Source organism: Trachemys scripta, chromosome 2 (genome assembly GCF_013100865.1).
Source record: "Trachemys scripta elegans isolate TJP31775 chromosome 2, CAS_Tse_1.0, whole genome shotgun sequence".
Lineage (NCBI taxonomy): Eukaryota > Metazoa > Chordata > Testudines > Emydidae > Trachemys > Trachemys scripta.
In genome coordinates, this window is record NC_048299.1 from 3,106,909 (window position 1) to 3,127,142 (window position 20,234).

The 20,234-nt window shown below is 46.5% G+C and overlaps 2 protein-coding genes across 5 annotated transcripts in view; one reads left to right on the forward strand and one right to left on the reverse strand.

The window, feature by feature from the left end:
* LOC117873936 (tubulin delta chain-like) overlaps window positions 1-18,711 on the reverse strand; it is a 46,410-nt gene extending 27,699 nt beyond the window's left edge. Inside the window, 1 exon segment of the mRNA XM_034763840.1 lies at window positions 18,620-18,711. The gene's annotated coding sequence lies outside the window, so the exon portion shown is untranslated.
* Window positions 18,712-19,175: 464 nt separating this feature from the next.
* Window positions 19,176-20,234, forward strand: part of SETD2 (SET domain containing 2, histone lysine methyltransferase) — a 153,693-nt gene continuing 152,634 nt past the window's right edge. For all 4 annotated transcript variants that reach the window (XR_004644356.1, XM_034759748.1, XM_034759750.1 and 1 more), the window contains exon 1: window positions 19,176-19,688. Coding sequence is in view for 3 of the 4 variants with exons in the window: in XM_034759748.1 (XP_034615639.1) it covers window positions 19,651-19,688 (38 nt within the window). In the remaining variant the exon portion in view is untranslated. The remainder of the gene's footprint in view (window positions 19,689-20,234) is intronic.

Sequence of the window (20,234 nt, forward strand, 5' to 3'; positions counted from 1 at the left end):
CCCCTGCTCAAAGCAGGACCAATTCCCAGCTAAATCATCCCAGCCAGGGCTTTGTCAAGCCGGGCCTTAAAAACCTCCAAGGAAGGAGACTCCACCACCTCCCTAGGTAACGCATTCCAGTGTTTCACCACCCTCCTAGTGAAATAGTTTTTCCTGATATCCAACCTGGACCTCCCCCACTAGGTCAACCTAGCTATGTTCCTCAGGGTTGTGAAAAATTCTCTCCCCTGAGTGATGTAGTTAAACCTAAGCCCTGGTGTAGATACCATTAAGTTGACAGAAGAATTCTTTGGTCAACCTAGCTACTGCCTCTCAAGAGGGTGGGTTTACTACAGCGACAGAAACCCCCCTCCTGTCACTGGAGCAAGTGTCTATACGACAGCACTACAATGGTGTACCTGCACTGCCACAGCTGTGCCCTAGGAATGCTTGTAGGGTAGGCATACTCTGACTCTAGCATGTCCCATCAGCCAGATCTTTCCTATTCCTCCTTTTTTATACCGGGCACTGGACACTGTAATGTAAATGACACTCACCTACATCAGCTCTCCAGCCACTTAGCCCCTTCCAGAGCTGGCTCCTGATAGTGCAAGGACTTACATATGTGCTTAACTGTATGCACTTTGAAGACAGCCACTGAAATCAATGTGATTACCTGCCATGCTTAAAGCACATGGGGAAGTCTTTGCAGGATTGGGACCCTGGTAGGAAAACTAGGTGGTGAGGTTTGGCCTGAGAACCAGATGGGTAGCTTACCTGGTCACTGAAAATCAAACAGAGGGGCAAAGAGGAATGTCACCCTTGACTTCAATGGGAGACGGATCAGAACCAGAATTAGGGTAGCCAAAACTAGAAAAAAATTCTGTCTTCAGTGAGAAGAGCATAACCAGTGAGTTGTCAACTACTGGGAACCTGGCATATTTAATTAGTGTCAGTACAGTGCTTTGAACATGTTAAAGCACAATCTGAATGCTATTATTAATAATTATTAACCCCATTAAGGCTTATGGTTGCATAGTTAATTACACCAGTCTGAAATGTAGTAATTAAGTAAATATACTGATTGCAACAGTATTATTAGAAAAACTGGGCCAAATTTGTCAGTGAAGCAACTAGCATTTGATAATTGAAAGTTGCAGAATGTTACACAGATGTGGCAAGATGAACCTACACTGAGACTTAATTGATGAAAAGACATTTGCCTGAATATGATGTCATAATGTCTCCACCCTAAATTCTTCCAATCCTTCTGCTTCCACGGTAAGCCCCTTGTGGAGGGACCCTGGGGCACAGTCAGTAGTGATATAAGTGGTAATGTAAGTTGGTCAGCAAATAGGTGATAGGCCTTTCAGGATCTATCCCCACCTGACTTATCTCCCATTTGTTATCAAGATGTCAACTCCTGCCTCCAGTCAGCCCAGGCTGCCCACCTCCATCACCCACTTGTTTCAAATAAGCACCTTTGAGCTTTCTTCAGTGCTGCCCCTCCCACTTGGGAGGAACTCCCCATAAATATTTGCAAAACTAACTCATGATCCTCCTTCAAACCCTCCTCAAACTTCTCCTTTGCTGTGATGTCTACAAAACACTTGAACGGCTAGGCTGCCGGTGTGCTGAGATCCTAGCCCATCACGCTGACCAATACTATCTCATTGCTTCCTTGTATTTCAATGTCGGTCTGTCGCTGTCTGTTCTCTCTGGTCTTATATTTAGATGGTAAGATCTTTGGGGTAGGGCCAATCTTATTGTTCTGGGTTTGTTCAGGTCTGGGTCTATGACTTGGCTTCTAGGAAGTATGGTAATACAAATAGTAAATAAATAGTCGTCTAGGACTAGCACAGGTTTGACGTTCAGTGGATGTTGCAAATTAGTATAATTTATGCAGATCTGATAGTCTTTGGGACTAAATTCAGTTCTTGGTATAAGCAGTTCCCATTGAATAAATGGCAGATGTTACACCAAGACTAAATTTGGATCTCAGAGGGCTAGAGATGGTCACGGTGGAACTTATTTGGGACTTGCATTGTCCTAAACTATTTTGTTAATTCTGTTCCTGCTCTAATCCCTTAGCACATCAATTACACTCTTTTTGCACCCCTACTGAATGCCATGTTAGTACAAGTTACACTAGGCCATTTACACACCTATCTTCTCACCAATTTACTCGCATTGCTGACTCCAAGCTGCCCACCAGAGCCAAACACCCTGCCAGCGCTCCACAAACAACAGAGCTGTCCATTCTTCATGTTGTATCAGGACACGCAGGCACGTTGCTTCATTGCCACTTCACTCAGCTCAGTGCTCTCAAGCTCCTGCAATATATCTCATATGAGCTTAACCATCCAGTTCTGCCCTCTGTCTCTCTCATTTCCTCATTCCACAGGAAATCAAGAGTGGCTGAAACAGTAATAACTTACAAGTTAAGCAAATGATTTCCTAGATGCCCCCCCAACATAAGTTAATCACAATATGAAGGAGTGCGCAAGCTCTTCAGGAATCATTGGGGGGGGGGGAAATTATTTAAAGACAAGAAACACCCAAGTCCAATATCTAAGCTGGAGCACATGCTCATTGGCCTTTGGAAGGTGCCAGAATGTACAAAGGTCACAAGATGTGGCCCAAGGAATCTGAAGACTCCATCATGAATCGTGATCTTAGTCTTGCCTTGTGTATCTTTGGAAACAGTCCTGAAGAGGGGGCTGCCTTTCCACCTTGTCCCATGCAAAAATGAGATAGGAGTTTCATTACTGACCTGGTTAGTCAGGCCGGTGACCATCTTATCTTAAAGAAGTAGGGTAACCAGGTGTCCAGTTTTCGACTGGAACACCCGATCGAAAAGGGACCCTGGTGGCTCTGGTCAGCACCACTGACTAGGCTGTTAAAAGTCCGGTTGGCGATGCTGGGGAGCTAAGGCAGGCTAGTCCCTACCTGTCCTTGCTCTGTGCCCCAGCCCTAAGTCCCCTCCTGCACCCAAACCCCTTATCCTCAGCCCCACCCCAGAGCCTGCACCCCCACACAGTACCCTCACCGCCCCACCCCAGAGCCTCCTCCCGTACCCTGAACCCCTCTGCCCCACCCTGGAGCCCCCTCCTGCACCCCAACCCCTCATCCCTAGTCCCACCCCAGAGCCTGCACCCCCAGATGGAGCCCTCACTCCCCCAGCCTGAAGCCCCCTCCCACACCCATAACCCCTCATTTCTGGCCCCACCTTTGAGCCCGCACCCCCTCCCACACCCCAACCCCTTGACCCAGCCCAGTGAAAGTGAGTGAGGGTGGGGGAGAGTGAGCAACTGAGGGAGGGGGAATGTAGTGGGGGGGGGGCAAGGACTCAGGGAAGGGGTGGGGCTAGGTTGTTCGGTTTTGTGCAATTAGAAAGTTGGCAGCCCTAGAGAGAAGCCCCATTCAAAGTGAATCAGTAAGAGGTCTGTCTCCTCTCATAAGGAGGACAGATGGAAAAAAGTGGACCAGTCAGGCTTCTGTTCTCCAGAAGCCCAAGGAAGGAGCACTATACCATAGTTCAGCTAGAACACAAGTTGTTTCTTTTGGCCTTCCATTTGAAAAATTATGAGAGGGAGACTAGGACCTGTGACTCAGGATTCTGATATTTTTATTGTGTAACTAAGTACTAAATACAAAATGCAGGAAGGGACTTTTTCCTTTCACCTGGAAAAGCTGGCATGTTGTCCCCCATGCCGATCATGGGCCTTCCAAGAACAGCTTAATCTAAACCTCAATTAACTGAACAAGGACACCTTTGTGCACGAACAGCTCTCTTAGTGCAGCAGAAGTCACACCTTGACCTTTTCTTCATATATCAAAGTGTGGCGGAAGTCAAACTTTTTCTTGACAATGCCTTCATGTTCCCATTTAACATTTTCAGATAAAGGTAGTGGATTCAAGATATTGCTGGAGGAGGAGGAGTCAATGGGTCAAATGCAAAGGGCACAAGATTACAGCCTAAGCATAATGAAGAAGGGGAAGAGGGTGGCACTTGGAAAATTTCTATTTGACAGGAAAAATAATTGTTTTTAAGATTGTGTAGAACATGGGCCTCCTGCAGGTGTGTACAGGGGATCTGCAGAGTGGGTAAAAAAGGTGGTGTTCCTCGTTTTGTTTCTTTACGATATATAAGAAAGGACTGAAAGGACGGGAGTAATTTTAAATCTGCATGTTTTTACATGGTTGCTTGCTGACCTGAAGAAGAGCTCTGTATAAGCTTGGCTCTCTTATCAACAGAACTTGGTCCATTAAGAGAGAGATTACCTCATCCACTTTCTATCTGCTTTCACATTACAAATGTAGCTCGACGGCACTGTTGAGATTTTGTGCATGTGTTTTGGTTTTTCATTTCTGGAAGATTTAAGGACAATTGGACGAGCGGCACAATTTTGAGATTGCAAGAACCAAGAAAGTGAAAGCTGAGCAAATGAGAGCGAAAGGGATTTTCATTAAGATGGTTTAAAAAAATTCTTTGTTTGTGGTAATACCAATGCATACATTAATCACAGAATTTCAAAAATGCTGGGCAGGAAGGGACCTTGAGAGGTCGGCTAGTCCAGCCCCCAGCGCTGAGGCAGGACCAAGTAAACCTAGACCACCCCTGACAAGGGTTTGTCCCAACCTGGGCTTTAAAACATCTAACGGTGATTCCATAACCTCCCTTGGAAGCCTATTCCAGAGCTCAACTATCTTTACAGTTAGAAAGGTTTTTCCTAATATCTAACCTAAATCTCCCTTGCTGCAGATTAAGCTGATTGCTGAAGGTAGGACAAGAAACAGACATGGAGAACAATTGAGGACAGTCCTCTTATCGCAGCCCTTGACATACTTCGAAGCCTGTCATCAGGTCCCCTCGTCAATCTTCTTTTCTCAAGACTAAATAGACCCAGTTCTTTTAATCTTTTCTCAGACATCAGGTTTTTTAAACCTTTTACCATTTTTATTGCTCTCCTCTGGACTCTCTCCAATTTGTCCACATCTTTCCTGAAGTGTGGGACCCACAATTGGACACATTACTCCAGCTGAGGCCTCACCAGTGCCAAGCAGAGCAGGACAATTACCTCCTGTTAATACACCCCAGAACGATACTAGCCTTTTTTGCAACTCCTCTCCATCCCACTATTGCCTCATATTCCATTTGTGATCCACTATAACCTCCATCTCCTTTTCAGCAGTGCTCCCATCTAGCCACTTATTCCCCATTTTGTAGATGTGCATTTGATTCTTCCTTCCTAAGTGCAGTACTGTACACTTGTCTTTACTGAATTTCAGCTTGCTGATTTCAGACTAATTCTCTAATTGGTCAGGATCATTTTGAATTCTAATCCTGTCTCCAAAGTGCTTGCAACCCCTCTCAGTGTGGGGTCATCCACAAATTTCATAAGTATACTCTCCAGTCCATTATTCATAGTATTAATAAAAATATTGAATAGTACTGGATCCAAGTCAGACACCTGTGGGACCCAATTAGATACATCCCCCCCAGTTTGACTGTTGATAACTACTCTTTGAGTACAGTCTTTCAACTAGTTGTGCACCCACCTTATAGTAATTTCATCTAGATGATATTCTAATAAGCAAACTAGGGCACTGGTCTCCAAATTTCTTTGATCGCGCACCCCATCAGTAAAAAAATTTTGAGCACGCATCCCCTGCTCCCGGCCGAACTGTCGAAGGATCCTCTTGCGCGCATCCCACTTTGGAGACCACTGAACTAGGGAGATGTGATGTGGAATGGCATCAAAAACCTTACTAAAAATCAAGACTCTCATGCCTACAACTCCGTCCTAGCCAGTAACCCCAGGAAAGAAGAAAGTGAGGTCAGTTTGGCATGATTTGTTTTTTTACAAACATGTTCGCTATTCCTTATAACCTCATTATCCTCTAGCTGTTTACAAATGGATTGTTTAACAATGTTTCAGTATCTTTCCAGGTATTGAAGTTAGGCTGACTGGTGTCTATAGTTTCCAAGTCTTCTTTGATCCCGTTTTTAAAGATAAGTACTATGGCTTGTCCTTCTCCAGTCTTTTGGGACCTCACCCATCCTTCGCTAGTCCTTGCAAATAATCACTGACGGTTCCGAGATTGCTTCAGCTAGCTCCTTAAGTATGCTAGGGTGAATTTTGTCAGGTCCTGCTGACTTGACTACACCTAACTTATCTAAATATTCTTTAATCTGCTCTTTCCCTACTTTGGCTTGCGTTCTTTCTGCCTAATATCTGAGAGAAAAGATCCCTTTGTTGAAGATTCAGCACCCTTTCTATTAAGAAAACTGCAGCTCCAGTTCTCCGGACTTCCAAAGTGTCCTCCAGCGGACAGTTCTAAGGTAAAAAAAAAAAAAAACTAGCAGGAAACAAAAATTAACAAAACTCTTCCAAGTGTTCTGTATACATTAAAAGAAGTGAAAAAAGAGGGCACAAACCCATGTTATCATAGTTCATCTTTAGAATACCCCTCAGGTTATATGTTCCCAAGGTTAACTCTCATAAAACAGTGGAAGTCTGTTTGCAGTTCTAGCAGAGGATTTTCAGCTGCATTCAGTGTTGGCCCCAATCGGCTGCCATTGGAGTCAGTGGTAAAACTCCCATTGGCTTCACTAGGAGCAGAATTAGGCTAAGGCAGGGTGTATTTTTTAAAATGCCACCCTTCAAGCTTTGATGAAATAACCTATTTTAAGAAGTGCATGCATTAAACTTGCTGTTACTCTGATTCGCTCTATACCCAAGTACAACATTATCCTAACACTTCCTATCCCAACCAGGCCAAATCACCACCTTTGTTTCCTCCATCAATAGTATTTTAACTGGAGTTCATTATACTTGCCTGACCCCCCCCCCCCCCCCGCCAATTTACTCCTCATTCCCCTCCACTGCTGAGACGGAGGCTATGTTCTTCCGCCTCTGAGAGATGGGGCGGAGGGTGTGGTAAGGGGATGTTGCTAGTCACACTTCCACTCACCGATGGCACAAGTGTCCAGCACCACCCCATTTTGCTGTTTGCTTCTTCTTGGACCAGTTGGCACTTCCAATAGTCATAGGACTTTCTGGGCCAACAGTTTTCCATCTCCATTTAAGGAAGGACATCACCCTAAGTTTTTCTCACTGTTTAAAACACTCTAGCCTCAGAAAAGACTCTTCCTTCCCCCCCCCCCCGCCATTTCCAATCAATGAGAAGCTAATCTAAATTACAGCTGAATATAAGGACAGCCAAGAAACTGGATGTTCACATCATCTTTCGGCGTATTAATTAGTGAAAGCTGTTAAGCTTAATTTAGTGTACTGTGGCACAATCACATTATAATAGTGTTATTTGCTTACTACAACCACTACAGTTAATAGCCTGTAAATGAGCCTTTCCTTTATAATAATCCATTTCCAAAGGCTTATTATTTGGCTGTCAAAATTCAATCCACACTGAATCTTTACAGTTACGATCTCAGCCTGGGAAAAGCTTCTTTATAAACTGTCCTACATATCCCTTTGGGGCTTTGAGTTATTGCCTGTAAAACAAACAAACAAACAAACAAACAAAAATTCAATCTTATTTTGTGCTTCCAACTCAGCTGTGGCCTCTAAGGCTAGGTCTACACTACAGCAGGGGGTCGACCTAAGATACGCAACTTCAGCTACGTGAATAGTGTAGCTGAAGTTGCGTATTTTAGGTCGACTTACCTGGCTGTGAGGACGGGGGCAAGTCGACCGCTGCCGCGCCGCCGTCAACTCCGCCGCTGCCTCTTGCCACGGTAGATTTCCGGAGTCGACGGCAGAGCGATCAGGGATCGATTTTATCGTATCTTTTATTGACACGATAAGTCGATCCCCAATAGATTGATTGCTACCCGCCGATCCGGTGCGTAGTGAAGACGTGTCCTAAGATTCTTACCAAATTTGGTGGGGTGTGTTAGTCTATAAAAGTGCCACTCTGCGTTTAACAAGCAAAGAGCGACTTTAACATCAAACAACCACTGAAAGCAAAACAAAACAAAAAATCCAAATATGTAGTGACCCATAGTTATCCCCATCTGATGATGGTTCCATTTTTTATATGCTGTATATGTGGCTTCACTCCAGTTCCAGTTGGATTGGTATCTACAGGCACAAAAAAGCTGGGTACTTTGTTGACAGAGGTCAGTTGAATTGCCTAGTAAAAAATGGGCCATGGAGCCCAAACTACGGTTTTACCCCTTGTGACGGAGTCCACTCACCACAGCAGCGCCTCCTGCTGGTCGTCACAGGGATTAGCTCTGCTAGCCAATACTCCCTCTGGTGGCGCCTCTCCTGTCATCTTCTCCGCCTGCAGACCTCACTCAGTCCAAGTACCATAGCGTCCGCTTCATGGCTCAGCCCTCCGGCCATGTCACCATCTGTGGTTATCCCCTTCCGGGAGGAGGCGAATTAGTATCACAGTCCAAATTCTGCCACTTCCCCAGTGGCGATTGGCTGGGGGGGGCGGGAGGAACTGGGCCCGCCCACTACTCTGGGTCCCAGCCCAAGAACCCTGTGGATAGCAGCCTCCTGCTGCATCTCTTTAACCTCCGTCTCTGCTGCTTCAATTCCCTGGGCCACTTCCCCATGGCCACAGCACCTTCTTCACCCTCTTCCCAGGGCATTCAGCCAGCAAGTTCCAGCAGCCAGTCAGGAGCTCCCTTTTGTTCCCCCAGTCCCTGCCAGCAAGTGTTCTCTCCGAGGTGCTACCAATTCTCTCAGCCCCTCAGGGACACAGTCATCACATCCTGAGCACCCAGCAGCCACTAACCCTGCTCTGCCCTGCAACTCCCTTTTATGTGAGCCCGCTGGGTCCTGATTGGTTGCTTCTTGCACAGCCTCCCTAGGCTGCTTGGAGGACTCACCTTCACTGCTCCTTTCTGGGCCAGGGGTGGCAGGCCCATGAGGCCTCCATTAACCCCTTCTTCTCCAATGTGGGTTGAATACCCCATCATGCCCCTACTGATGCTCCCTCCAGAATATGGTTAAGGCACATTGCCAGTGACTTTCAAATGCCATTCACTGTCATGTTGTGGTGGGTGGGGGGCCTCTTGAGTCCCTGCTAGATCACAATTTGGGCTGCTCATAGAGTCCTTCCCTGCTTGTGGCATACAAGGGATTCTCCAAACAAAAAGTTTCCTTCCCCTCTCCATCCACTGGGAGAGGCAGAATCAGAGTAAAGGAAAAAAGGCAAAAGGTGATCAGTCTCTCAGGCAGTCTGTTGGTCACCCCTCTAGGGTTCAGCTTATCTGCAGGCTCTAGTGTCCTTGATCAGGGCTAGGGTTTGCCTCCAGCCCCTCTTTTTGCTCACCCCCATTTTATACTTAGTCCATGAAGTCTCAGGGGCAGCAGGTCTGCAACTGTCTTCCTCTTTGCTGCTCTATCCCTGTCTATCCCTAGAAGGGACTATTCAGCAGCTAATAACTGAGGGAATCCACCGCCCACTCATTTGCTAGTGCCTCCTCTTCAACAATTGAGTAGGCCTTTTCCTCTAGGGAATAGCTTCCTGCTCAGGCATAGGATTGGGTATTCCTCCCCCTTGAAGTCCTGTGAGAGCCTGGCACTGGGACAGACACCTGAGGCATCTACGTGTGAGATGAATTCATTGGGCGGGAGGGGCAGGGAAATCAGGGCTGAAGAGCATGGACATCCAGCACAGTGGTGTTTGCAGCTCGTTAAAAGCTTCCTCACTGTTCCCATTATATCGGATCTTCTCTGAGTTGTTACCTTTTATGAGGTCTGTCAGGAGAGCTGCGAATGCGGCGAAGCCGGGGATAACCTTCCAGTAATACCTTGTCAGGCCAAGAAAATGCCTCACCTGCCTGGGGAACTGGGCATCCGTAAGGGCCTGTACCGTGTCGATCACTGGTTTCAAAAGGCTGCCCCGTACGCAGTACCCCAAATAGATTACTTCAGTCATGGCTATTCAACATTTTGCGGGGTTGGCTGCAAGACCTGTGTCTCGAAGGGCTTTTAACGCTGCTTTTGAGTGCTGTAGATGGTCTCCCCAAGTAGGACTGTAAACAACATCATCTCGGTAGGCCACAGCATACTGGTGATGCAGACCGGGGATCCTATTCATAAGTTGGAAAGTTGCGGCAGCCCCGTGGAGGCTGTAAGGCCTAGTGTCGAATTGGAAATTCCTGAAGGAGTTTGCGAAAGCAGTTTTCTTGTGTGAGGATGAGGACAGAGGGATCTGCCAATAACTTTTTGTCAGGTCAATAGTGCTCGGGTACTTTGCTGGTCCCAGCTGCTCTAATAACTCCTCTACCCTTGGTATCGGGTAGGCATCAAATGTCAAAATAGAATTAACCTTCCTGAAATCTATGCAAAACCAAACCGTCCAGTTTGGGAATTAGAACTATAGGGATCCTCCCTTCACTTCTGGACTCCCTAATTACCCTCATCTCCAGCATTGCTCAGACTTCTCAGAAAGTGTCCCACATCCTCCATGGGAATGGCAGAGGCTACCTCTCTGACTAGCTGGCCCAAGTCGATCTCTAGGTGGCACTGGACTGTGTTCTCCCACGGAGGGCGAGGGGGGAGGAGGAAATACAGTTCCAAAGTCATTGGTCAATTGGATGAGTTGCTTCTTCTGAGCAGGGGTACAGGCACTGGTGTCGGTTCTTGGCTGCTGCGTACTTGGGGCCCTAATTCAGGCTCTGTAAGCAAGGGAATTATCAGCAAGGTCTCTTGCGTCTTCCAAGGTTTAAGAAGATTCACGTGACAAATTTTAGTTTCCTTCTTTCTACCTAGCAGTTTTGTCTCATAGTCCACTGGCCCTCCTTATCTAACAACTTCAAACGGACCCTGCCACTGGGCCATTAATTTTGACTCAGCTGAGGAAGCCGTTGAAGGATCCGGTCATCATGGTAGGTCTGTAGTTGTGCCCCTTAATTATAATTTTGTTCCTGAGTATGTTGGGCCTCTCTCAAATTCTCTCTTGCAAATACCCCTAGGACCCCAAGTCATTCCCTTAATTGTAAGACATATTGGGTTGCACTTAAGGCGCCTATGCCCTGTTCCTCTCAGCCCTCTTGTAACAAGGCCAAGAATTCCCTGTGGTTGGCAGCCATAGAGTAACTTGAAGGGACAGAACCCTGTGGAGGCCTGCGGGACCTTCCTTAGGAAAATCAGGAGTGGCCGGAGTAGCTGGTCCTAGTGCTTGGGGTATTTACTAACGAAGTGTCTCAACATTCCCTTCAGAGTCTCATTAAATTGCTCCACTAGGCCACCTGTCTGCAGGTGGAACACTGAGGTTTTCAGGGACATGATCTTCAGAAGGGAGCCTAATTTGCACATCAACTGGGAAGGAAACCTTACTTGTTTAGAGCCCTTAGCCTCCTCTAAGTGTGCCAGACCAGTCAAGTGTGGAACTAAAAAGCCCACTGCTCAGAGGGCCACAGAGATGCCAGTGCCACTCTCTCAAATGTAACTAAAAAGACCTCCGAATTATCGTCTTGGTTAGCTTCACAGACACAGGTGGGGGACCCACCTCAGTGGAAGCGTAACCCACTGGCACTCTGTGGGGGGATAGGGCCAACGCTATCTGTTGTAGCATTTCCTTGTGTAACTCCTGCTCCTGGGTCTTCAGTTCCCTCAGCAGCTGTTGCGGGGTTTGAACTTGCTGTCGGGTAGCCCACGGCTGTAGCAATTGCTGCTGGAACTGGCGTTGCTGAGCCCTGTGCTGCTGTCGCATGTCTGCTAGCCGTTTACGCCGCTGCTCGGGTTCCATCTTGCTCAGAACTGCTAAGCTCAGTAAACACTCTTGTATCAGGTGTTATGCCCGTATTCTCCACCCCTTGAGGTGGGTGAGGGACCCTTTGGGCTGCTCACAGAGTCCTTCCCTGCTTGTGGCATACAAGGGATTCTCCAAACAAAAAAGTTCTTTCCCCTCTCCGTCCCCTTGGAGGGGGAGAATCAGAATTAAAAAAAAAAAAAAGGCCAAGGTGGTCAGTTTCTCAGCCAATCTTTTGGTCACCCCTTTGGGGTTCAGCTTATCTGCAGGCTCTAGTGTCCTTGATCAGGGTTAGGGTTTGCCTCCAGCCCCTCTTTTTGGTTACCCCCCACTTTATACCTGGTCCATGAAGTCTCAGGGGAAGAAGGGTCTGCAAATGTCTTCCTCTTTGCTGCTCTATCCTTGTAGGCCACTTTTTCCAAGGCCTCTGCCCTAGTCATTCCCTAGTTTTCTCCTAGTCACATCCCCTTCCTGTGGTAGACTTTCCCTTTTTAAGATTCCTCCTTCCGGGCACAGCAAGTCTTACAGGTGTGTCTGGATAGTGCTGGCTGAGCCCAAAGAGAGGAGGCTGCCTCACACATGTCCTGTGGAGTCCCTGTTCCGTGATAGACAGAAAGCTTCAGTTCAAGCCTGTCTCTCTGGCTGCTTTTGTCAGGCAGTTGTGTTTCTTAAAAGAGTATATAGAACATGAGTATGGTGACTAAATACGCTTCAAAAACACAGTTAAAACACACATATATAAAAGCAAAGCAACTGCCACTTTCAGGGCCCTGGGACCTTCCATTCTCAGCATGTCACAAGTTTCAAATCGTCTGGCTCTAGTTGATATCATTGCCACGTATATGATTTGTGTGTCTGCTTTAATTTGCCATTTCCCCCCACAGGGCAACTACCACAGTATCATTAGTATGTCACATAACACCATATTCAAACCTGATGGTTGTGAAGAACCACGGACTGACTATTGCCAGCCTAAAGTGTTGTGGGACTGTGGGACAAAGTACAGACAGAAGGCTTGCAAATGTCAGGGAAAGGGCGGTCTTGAGAAGGAATAAAATGAATAAAGACACTGGGTCAAAAGGGTATAGAGCAGAGAGATACAGAAATACAGGCACTCTGGGCCACACACTATTATTTGGTCAGCACCAAGAATGTGCTTGGTGCTGCCAGCACACAGAAAGAAAGAGTGCCTGCCCCAGGGACCTTACAGTCCAAGGCCTCAATCCTGCTAACGCTTACGCACGTGCTTAACTTTAAGCATGTGAAGAGCCCAAGTGATGTCTCATATGCTTGAAGTTATTATAACCACCTCTCCGATGTTCTAAGTCTCAGAACATTTGGTGTTTTTCTTAAGGCCCCAGTTCCTGTGAATAAAGAAAATCTGAGCTTTTCTTTTTTGGTTAAGAACTTTTTAGCCCTCTTGTGGAGAAAAGCTTGAAAAAATGAAACCTAAAGGCTCAAAAACCAGAAGGCAATTCAAAAGAACCTCAGACTTTTTTTTTTTTTTTAAATAATCTCATGATTTTTGAACACTTTGGTGCTGGCAATACTGAATTAAGCATGTGCATAAGTGTTTGCAGGGCTTAACAGAAGATGAGGCACACTAGGAAATTCAGAGCTAAACGTGATTTTTTAAAAACGAAATCTACATCTTGTGGTTAAATATTAATCCCAATATTATGTTTATTCACCACACAAAATCTTGCTGCACTATTTTTCCATATTGCACAAGAGATTGACAGGAGACCCATGAGAACAAAGTGTTATCATCTTAAGAATACATTTTAAAATTCTGTATTCGTTTTTTTATTGATAGTGTTTTTATACAAAGAGAGAAAATGAGACCAGGTTCTGGAAACAGAAAGAGAAAGCAAATGGGGGCAATGAAGGCAGCTAGAGAGACACAGAACTGCTGTAGTAGTCAGAAAACATGTCCAGAGTCTGAGGTCAATCCAGGTGTAAATCCACAATAACTCCATTAACTTCAATGGAGATACACACACAGTGGTAACAGATCAGAATATGGCCTTAGAAGAAAAGGCACAATGAGCATTTAAACCATAAAAAAAGAACATAAACTATTCACCAGACAGAGCCTAGTAAAAATATTTTACCTCTGATTCAGCAAACTATTCTGGACTCAAATATTAAACCATGAGTACAATCACTTGGACAAAACAGTAACAATTGCTATCTCCTGCATCTCACCAACTCTCCTTATTTTATTGCAATTGACAAACAGGATAATTGGCGTTAATCTTAAAGCCCTTGCTTCCTGAGTCATGTGAATATACGAGACCCTCAGCTTTCACGGTTGCAGAAAAGAGCTTGAAAATGTGACTGAAGTGTAACCTAAGGACTAAAAAAAACAGAAGGCAAATATAGAGAATCCATTTTTTTTTAATCTAATGATTGGGGTTTGACTCATGATTTTTAAATGTCTGGGGTTGGCAACACTGCTCCTATTATGCAAGCACATATGGTTCTAAAGTTCAATAAAAATCCGTCTAATAATACCAGTGACAACAGAGTACAATTAGGACAACAGCCCTACGCTAGCCATACCTCCGCAGTTTGTCTGGGAGATGTTGCCTTTAGTGAATATTGTTTAATTCATTTTGGATAAGGCACCTAATGGCCTTCAGGCACAGAGCACTAGGGTAACTGTGTGAACTGATTCCTGATGCTCATGCAAAGCCCCTTTGAAGTCCACGGGACTCCACATGGATGCAGGATTCTGTAAAGACGGGGCTTATTGGTGGATTGATGCCTAAAATATTAAAAAGTTGAGTTATCAAAGTAACAGATAATGGAGTGCTAATTACAGCCCACCCAAAGCAACAGCAATACATTCCCTTCTGGACTGGCTTAATGCTTTGCAGGAGTAGAGTCTACATGTGTACAGGATCAAGCGCCTAATGATTATTGCTGGTTGAATAGCAGTAAAAATATTGTCAGATGTTGACAAATGTTATTTATCCAGTCAAGTCTTCATATTAAATCAGCTCTCAAGATGACCAAATACTTCAAAAAGTGATTTGTCAAATAACAACTACCAGCATCAAGTCATATATTCGAGCAGCTGCCTAAGATTCCAATTCTGCAAACACTTACACATGTGCTTAACTTTAAGCACACAAGTAACACCTAATAGGGGGCCTAGTGGTGATGTTACACAGACCAGAGAAAAACATAGTTTAACTAGCAGATCCCAGGCTGGGTTCTTCACACTAACTGAAGAAACGACTTTTCATTTGTAATTGAATACATTTCATCTAGAAATTGTTGAGACTTTAACTACAGAAGCCCATAATTCCTTTTTCAAGAGTCACTTTTCAGAATGAGTTGACTAACTTGAAAGGGAAAGCTTGGTGAGTGACACCACACAGTACTTATATCATCCTAGACAATAATTATGCAGAGAATCTTTTCTTGTGGGTAAGCCTATTTCAAAGACGCAACACCTAAATGCTTTACTGTTCAGCCTAAATGAACCTGCTGGCTTACTTCAGACTTCCTTTTTATCACCCCGCAGCTATTAGAGACAGACCCTGGGTGGAACACAGCTGGTGATTTACCTCTGCTTCTTGTTAGCCCCAATAAAAGGGGAGAGCAGCCAGCCTCCCTCTCCCTAGGGAAATCAAAGACCCAGCTGTACTACCACAGCAATAGGGCATATACTGAGGGAATGCTACAGCAGGTAAGAGGAATAATACATTCTACTGTATGGAGTTTATTTATTAAAAGTTGGGGTTACTTTCATGCCCCCATAACCACCAATGGGTGATTTAAAAACTCGTTCTCCTAAGCCTGATTGAAAAGTCCCTTAATTTAAGAGATCCCCAAAGGTAAAATACAGTTGAAATAAAACATTTGAATTGGATAGGTTCAAACACAGTGTAATCTACTGGAATCAGAGGCAGCCTAAGATAACATAGGGAGCCTAAAGTCACTTTTGGTGGCACATCCACTGTCCTTGATCACACTTTGCTTGCTCCTGCTTCTTAACAAAACTAGTATCCAGGACTCTTTTCAGCTCTGCTCCTGTACAGCGACTTTCATAGCTAGTGTTTAAGTGGCTAGACAGTAGTAGGGTAACTAGATGTCCTGATTTTATAGGGACAGTCCTGATATTTGGGGCTTTTCTTTATATGGGCTCCTATTACCTCCCACCCCATCCCGATTTTTTTCACTTGCTATCTGGTCATCCTAGACAGTAGACACCAGAGCAGATACAATCAATTGAGCTGTCTATGGGTAGATGATTTGGTGCCGATCATGCGAACATTTATGCATGAGTATGGGACTACGCACGTGTACTAATCAATTCAGTAGGATTGCTCATGTGGATAGTTACATGCATATGTGCATACAAGATTAGGACCTTGTTGCTTCCTGTATATTATTTGGATCTTCCCTGCCATGACCTCATACCAGGAAAACTAATAGGGGAAACTCCCTCTAGCCAAGCCCCTTGTAGCTGGGCTGACCTTGTAAACTATGAACATTGTTCTGTGTGTGTTACAATTACTTTCTCTGCTTAATCATTCTTTTTGGCTGTTATCCCTAACAAACCATACTCAACCATGTATTATCTACTAACAGTCACCACACAATAGCATATTAAGTAATTTATTTGTGGATTATTTAATTAATTTTACACAATATCCAATTAACGACTAACAATATACACCACTGAATGCTATCTGACAAGTGTACTGAACAGATTGGGTGTTGTATTGAATATTACATCACATATTGCAGCACTTTCAGCTTGATCAAATCCCAAATTTGGAGGTTGTTTTAAAAAAAAAGTCTTCCTGTAATTTTAAATTTCAGCCAATAATATTGTAATTTAAACAACCCTCCGCCCCCACGACAGCCCAAATAAATGTGTTAGTCTCTATGGGGTCAAGACTGAATTATTGATTTTTTTCCCCACAAAAATTAATTTGTTCAGACTTCAGTGAAAACTGTTTGCCCCCGACCCTGCAAGCTGTTCCACAGGCATGGACCTTTGGGCCACCGCAAGTCCCACTGACTTCAGTGGGACTCCGTGCCGGTGCAGAGATCTGATCAGCTGGTAGGCTCATGGCATGTTTGGATTTAAACCTTTTATGACCGTGTCTATAATATAAACATTGTAGTTGCTGTGCAAGTGCAGGAGAACCAGCAAGCAAAAATGACGAATCTGCTTTTATTATCCAAGCTGATCGAAATGCAAAACCTAAACAAACATAAATGGTGAAAAATAAGACCTCCATTCTGCAATAAGCTCCATGGGGAGCTGCAAGGGGGCTATGTCAGGGCATGAGAGTCTCCCCATCCATTCATAGCTTTGTGGAATTTAAGTCAAGAAGGGAAAATTATGATAATCTAATCTGAGCTCCATTTTATACAGACCATAAGATTTCACCAAGTGATTCCTTCATCAAGCCCATAACTCCTGGTTGTGCTAGAGCATATCTTGTAGAAAATCATCCAGTCTTGACATGTGGAGCTCATTGTGGGATAGGGATCTAATCTAAATTCCTTCTGTTTTAAGAATCAGAGACCAATATGGTTCAATGGTTCATGCCAGAGATCAGAAAATTCTGAATTGTACTTCTGGCTTTCCCACTAGATTCATGGTTGACGTGTCCCGCTCAACTAGAAGTTATAGTCCTGAGGCAGGAATTACTGGGTGAAATTCAATAGCCTGTGATATGCAGGATACCAGACAAAATGAGCATAATGGTCCCTTCTGGCCTTAGATTCTGACATGTCATTGAATCTCTCTGCCTCAACTTCCCTGTCTGTAAAATTGGAATAATACATGCCTCTATGGTGTGCTGGGGATTGTAATCATGTTGAACATGATGTGTTATGTATCAGAGGGGTAGCGTTGTTAGTGTGGATCTGTAAAAAGCGACAGAGTCCTGTGGCCCTTATAGACTAACAGACGTATTGGAGCATAAGCTTTCGTGGGTGAATACCCACTTCGTCAGATGCATGTGCTACATGCACTGCATGCATCTGACGAAGTGGGTATTCACCCACGATGCATCTGACGAAGTGGGTATTCACCCACGAAAGCTTATGCTCCAATATGTCTGTTAGTCTATAAGGTGCCATAGGACGCTTTGTCATGATGTGTTCTGTAAGTACTAAGTATTTTTTATTAATAAGAAGCTAAGATGCTAACATGGGTAAAGAAATATCCTTGATAAAAATATTAGACAGATAAAGTGTGTGGGGTGTAATATCTTTTATTGGAGCAACTTCTGTTGGTGGGAGACACAAGCTCTCTCAAGCTTACACAGAGCTCTGAAAGCTTGTGTCTCTCACCACCTTGTCTCTCTAATATCCTGGGACCAACACGGCTACAACAACAATTGACAAAAATATGGTTTTTAACCTGACTGTGTCCTGTGGTGCCACTTGACTCCGCATGGGAGGACTACCATGTCCACTGACTAATAAGTCCACCCACAGGAGTGACTTGTAGTATCCTAGCCTTAAAATGCACCAGTCTACCTTTTCCTGTAAACTGGGGGCAAGCTGTGCAGTGGCTACTCAAGAGGAGGGAAATCAAGTAAAAGTACCAACGCTGTGGATGGAGGTAAATAATGTGTTGTAATAATTATGCAAATTCTCAGAAAATCTATAGAAGACAAAAATACAGCCCTTGGGCTGGGGAAATTACTGAATGTTTCTATCCATGGAACAGGTACTTTAGGGGGGAGAGGGCAATACTCCTAGTTCCCAAATGTAAAAAAAAAAAGGCTGCAAACTACTCATCCGGGAAGAAAAACCTGCGCTTCAATACAAGCCCCAACCCAACAACACAGACATGTCTCCTTTAATAATGAGCTTCCTGCTCCATGTTTGTTTCCACGACACGAAATTGCTTCTTTACCTTGCAGGGCAGGAGCAGCCGCTTGCATTGATGGCAGTGGCTTGCTTTGGGGCCTTGTCGCTGTTTCTCTCGCCCTCTGTATTTTCTGTTACTCTCTTAGTAGGAAGTAGATGAGTTACAGTTTCCGTTTGTGTTTCAGAGCAGGAGGAGGAGGGAGCGAGGAAGAAGCCTCTACGCTCAGCCACCGCTAAAGAGGAAAAATACAGTGTCAGGGGGAGGGGGAGAGCTATTAAAAATATAATCCACTTTTAACTCCCAGAACGACATCATCGGGGGCTGTGCAACCCCCCGCCCCCCTTCCTCCAGCGGACACCTAGAGCAGAAGAGGAGCAGACACCGAATCGGCGACGGGAGAGACACGTTCGTCCACGTCTAAACTTGAGGATTTACAGTTACTGGGGGAAGGAGGTTTCAGTTGGGTTGATTTTTTTGGAGGGGGGGGGGGCGGATTGCCTTGCTTGGCTGGATTATTTCATTGGGAAGAAGAGTGGCTCCTTTGCGGGGTGGGGCCCGGCTCTCCCTGGAGGACGACACAGCCCACCCGCGCTCTCCACCACCACCACCCCCCCGGCCAGGCGATCGCTTTCGGAGGGAGAGGATTAGCGCTGATTATACATTGGCTGCGGTCTGCCCCCGGCATGGAGGGGCGCCCCATGGCCTGGGCCGCCGCCGGCTCCTGTCCCTGAGGCGGATTTCGGTGCCTGGGAAGCGTTCGCCCGGCTGCCAGCGGGGGCCCGGCGGAGAATCAGCCCTGAGACACCCGCCTACCCGCCGCAACTCCCCGCCGCCGGGGCAGCCCCTGGGGCCCGCTGTGGCGTCCCCCTCCCCGGGGAGGATGTGAAGGCGGCCGTGGGGCAGGAGAGCGCGGCCCCCCCGAGCCCCCCAGCCCGGAGCTGGTTTGGTGCGCGGGGAGCCGGAGCAGCAGAGCCGGGGGGCGGGGGGCGTTTGGCGGACACCCTCCCCGCTCTCTCCCTATGCGGGGCGGGGGCTGCGCGGATCCTCGCTGCCGCTGATCCAGGGGGAGGCCGAAGATGGGGGATTTCTATGATCCGGAACATCCCACCCCTGAGTAAGTATTGAATTTCCCCACCCCTCCCGGCTCAGGGGCGGGGGGGGCACACACCTGAATTCCCTGCTATGGGGGGGGGACATCCCCCCCGGGCCAGGCCTGCTCGTGGGGTCACCCCCAGGGGATAGCCCGGGTTGTGGGGGGGGGGGTTAACCTCCGGCTGGAGGGAGGGAAAATGGTTCCCTGAGCGGGCTGGGGCCTGGCGCGGGAAGGGCACCCGGGGCGGCGGCGGCGGCGCGGGCAGGTGCGCGCGGGGCTGGAGTGGGGCTCGCGGGCCTGTCGGAGCCCCGGCTGGAGGGAGGGAGGGAGGGAGGGCTAGGCCGCGCGTCCCCGGCCTCGAGTCAGAGCCCGGCCCCGGGGAAGCCACGGCTGAGCCGGGGAGAGGTGCAGCGTGGGGGCGGCGAGCCGCCCACAGCCCAGGGCAGGCTCTGGCCCCACACGGGGGTCTGCTTGTGGGGAGGGGGCAGGGCGGGTCACTCTCCTTGTCAGCCCCCGAGAGTGTCTGTGGGGGGGGGGGATCTGGGGGGCACTCTCCCTGCCCCCCCC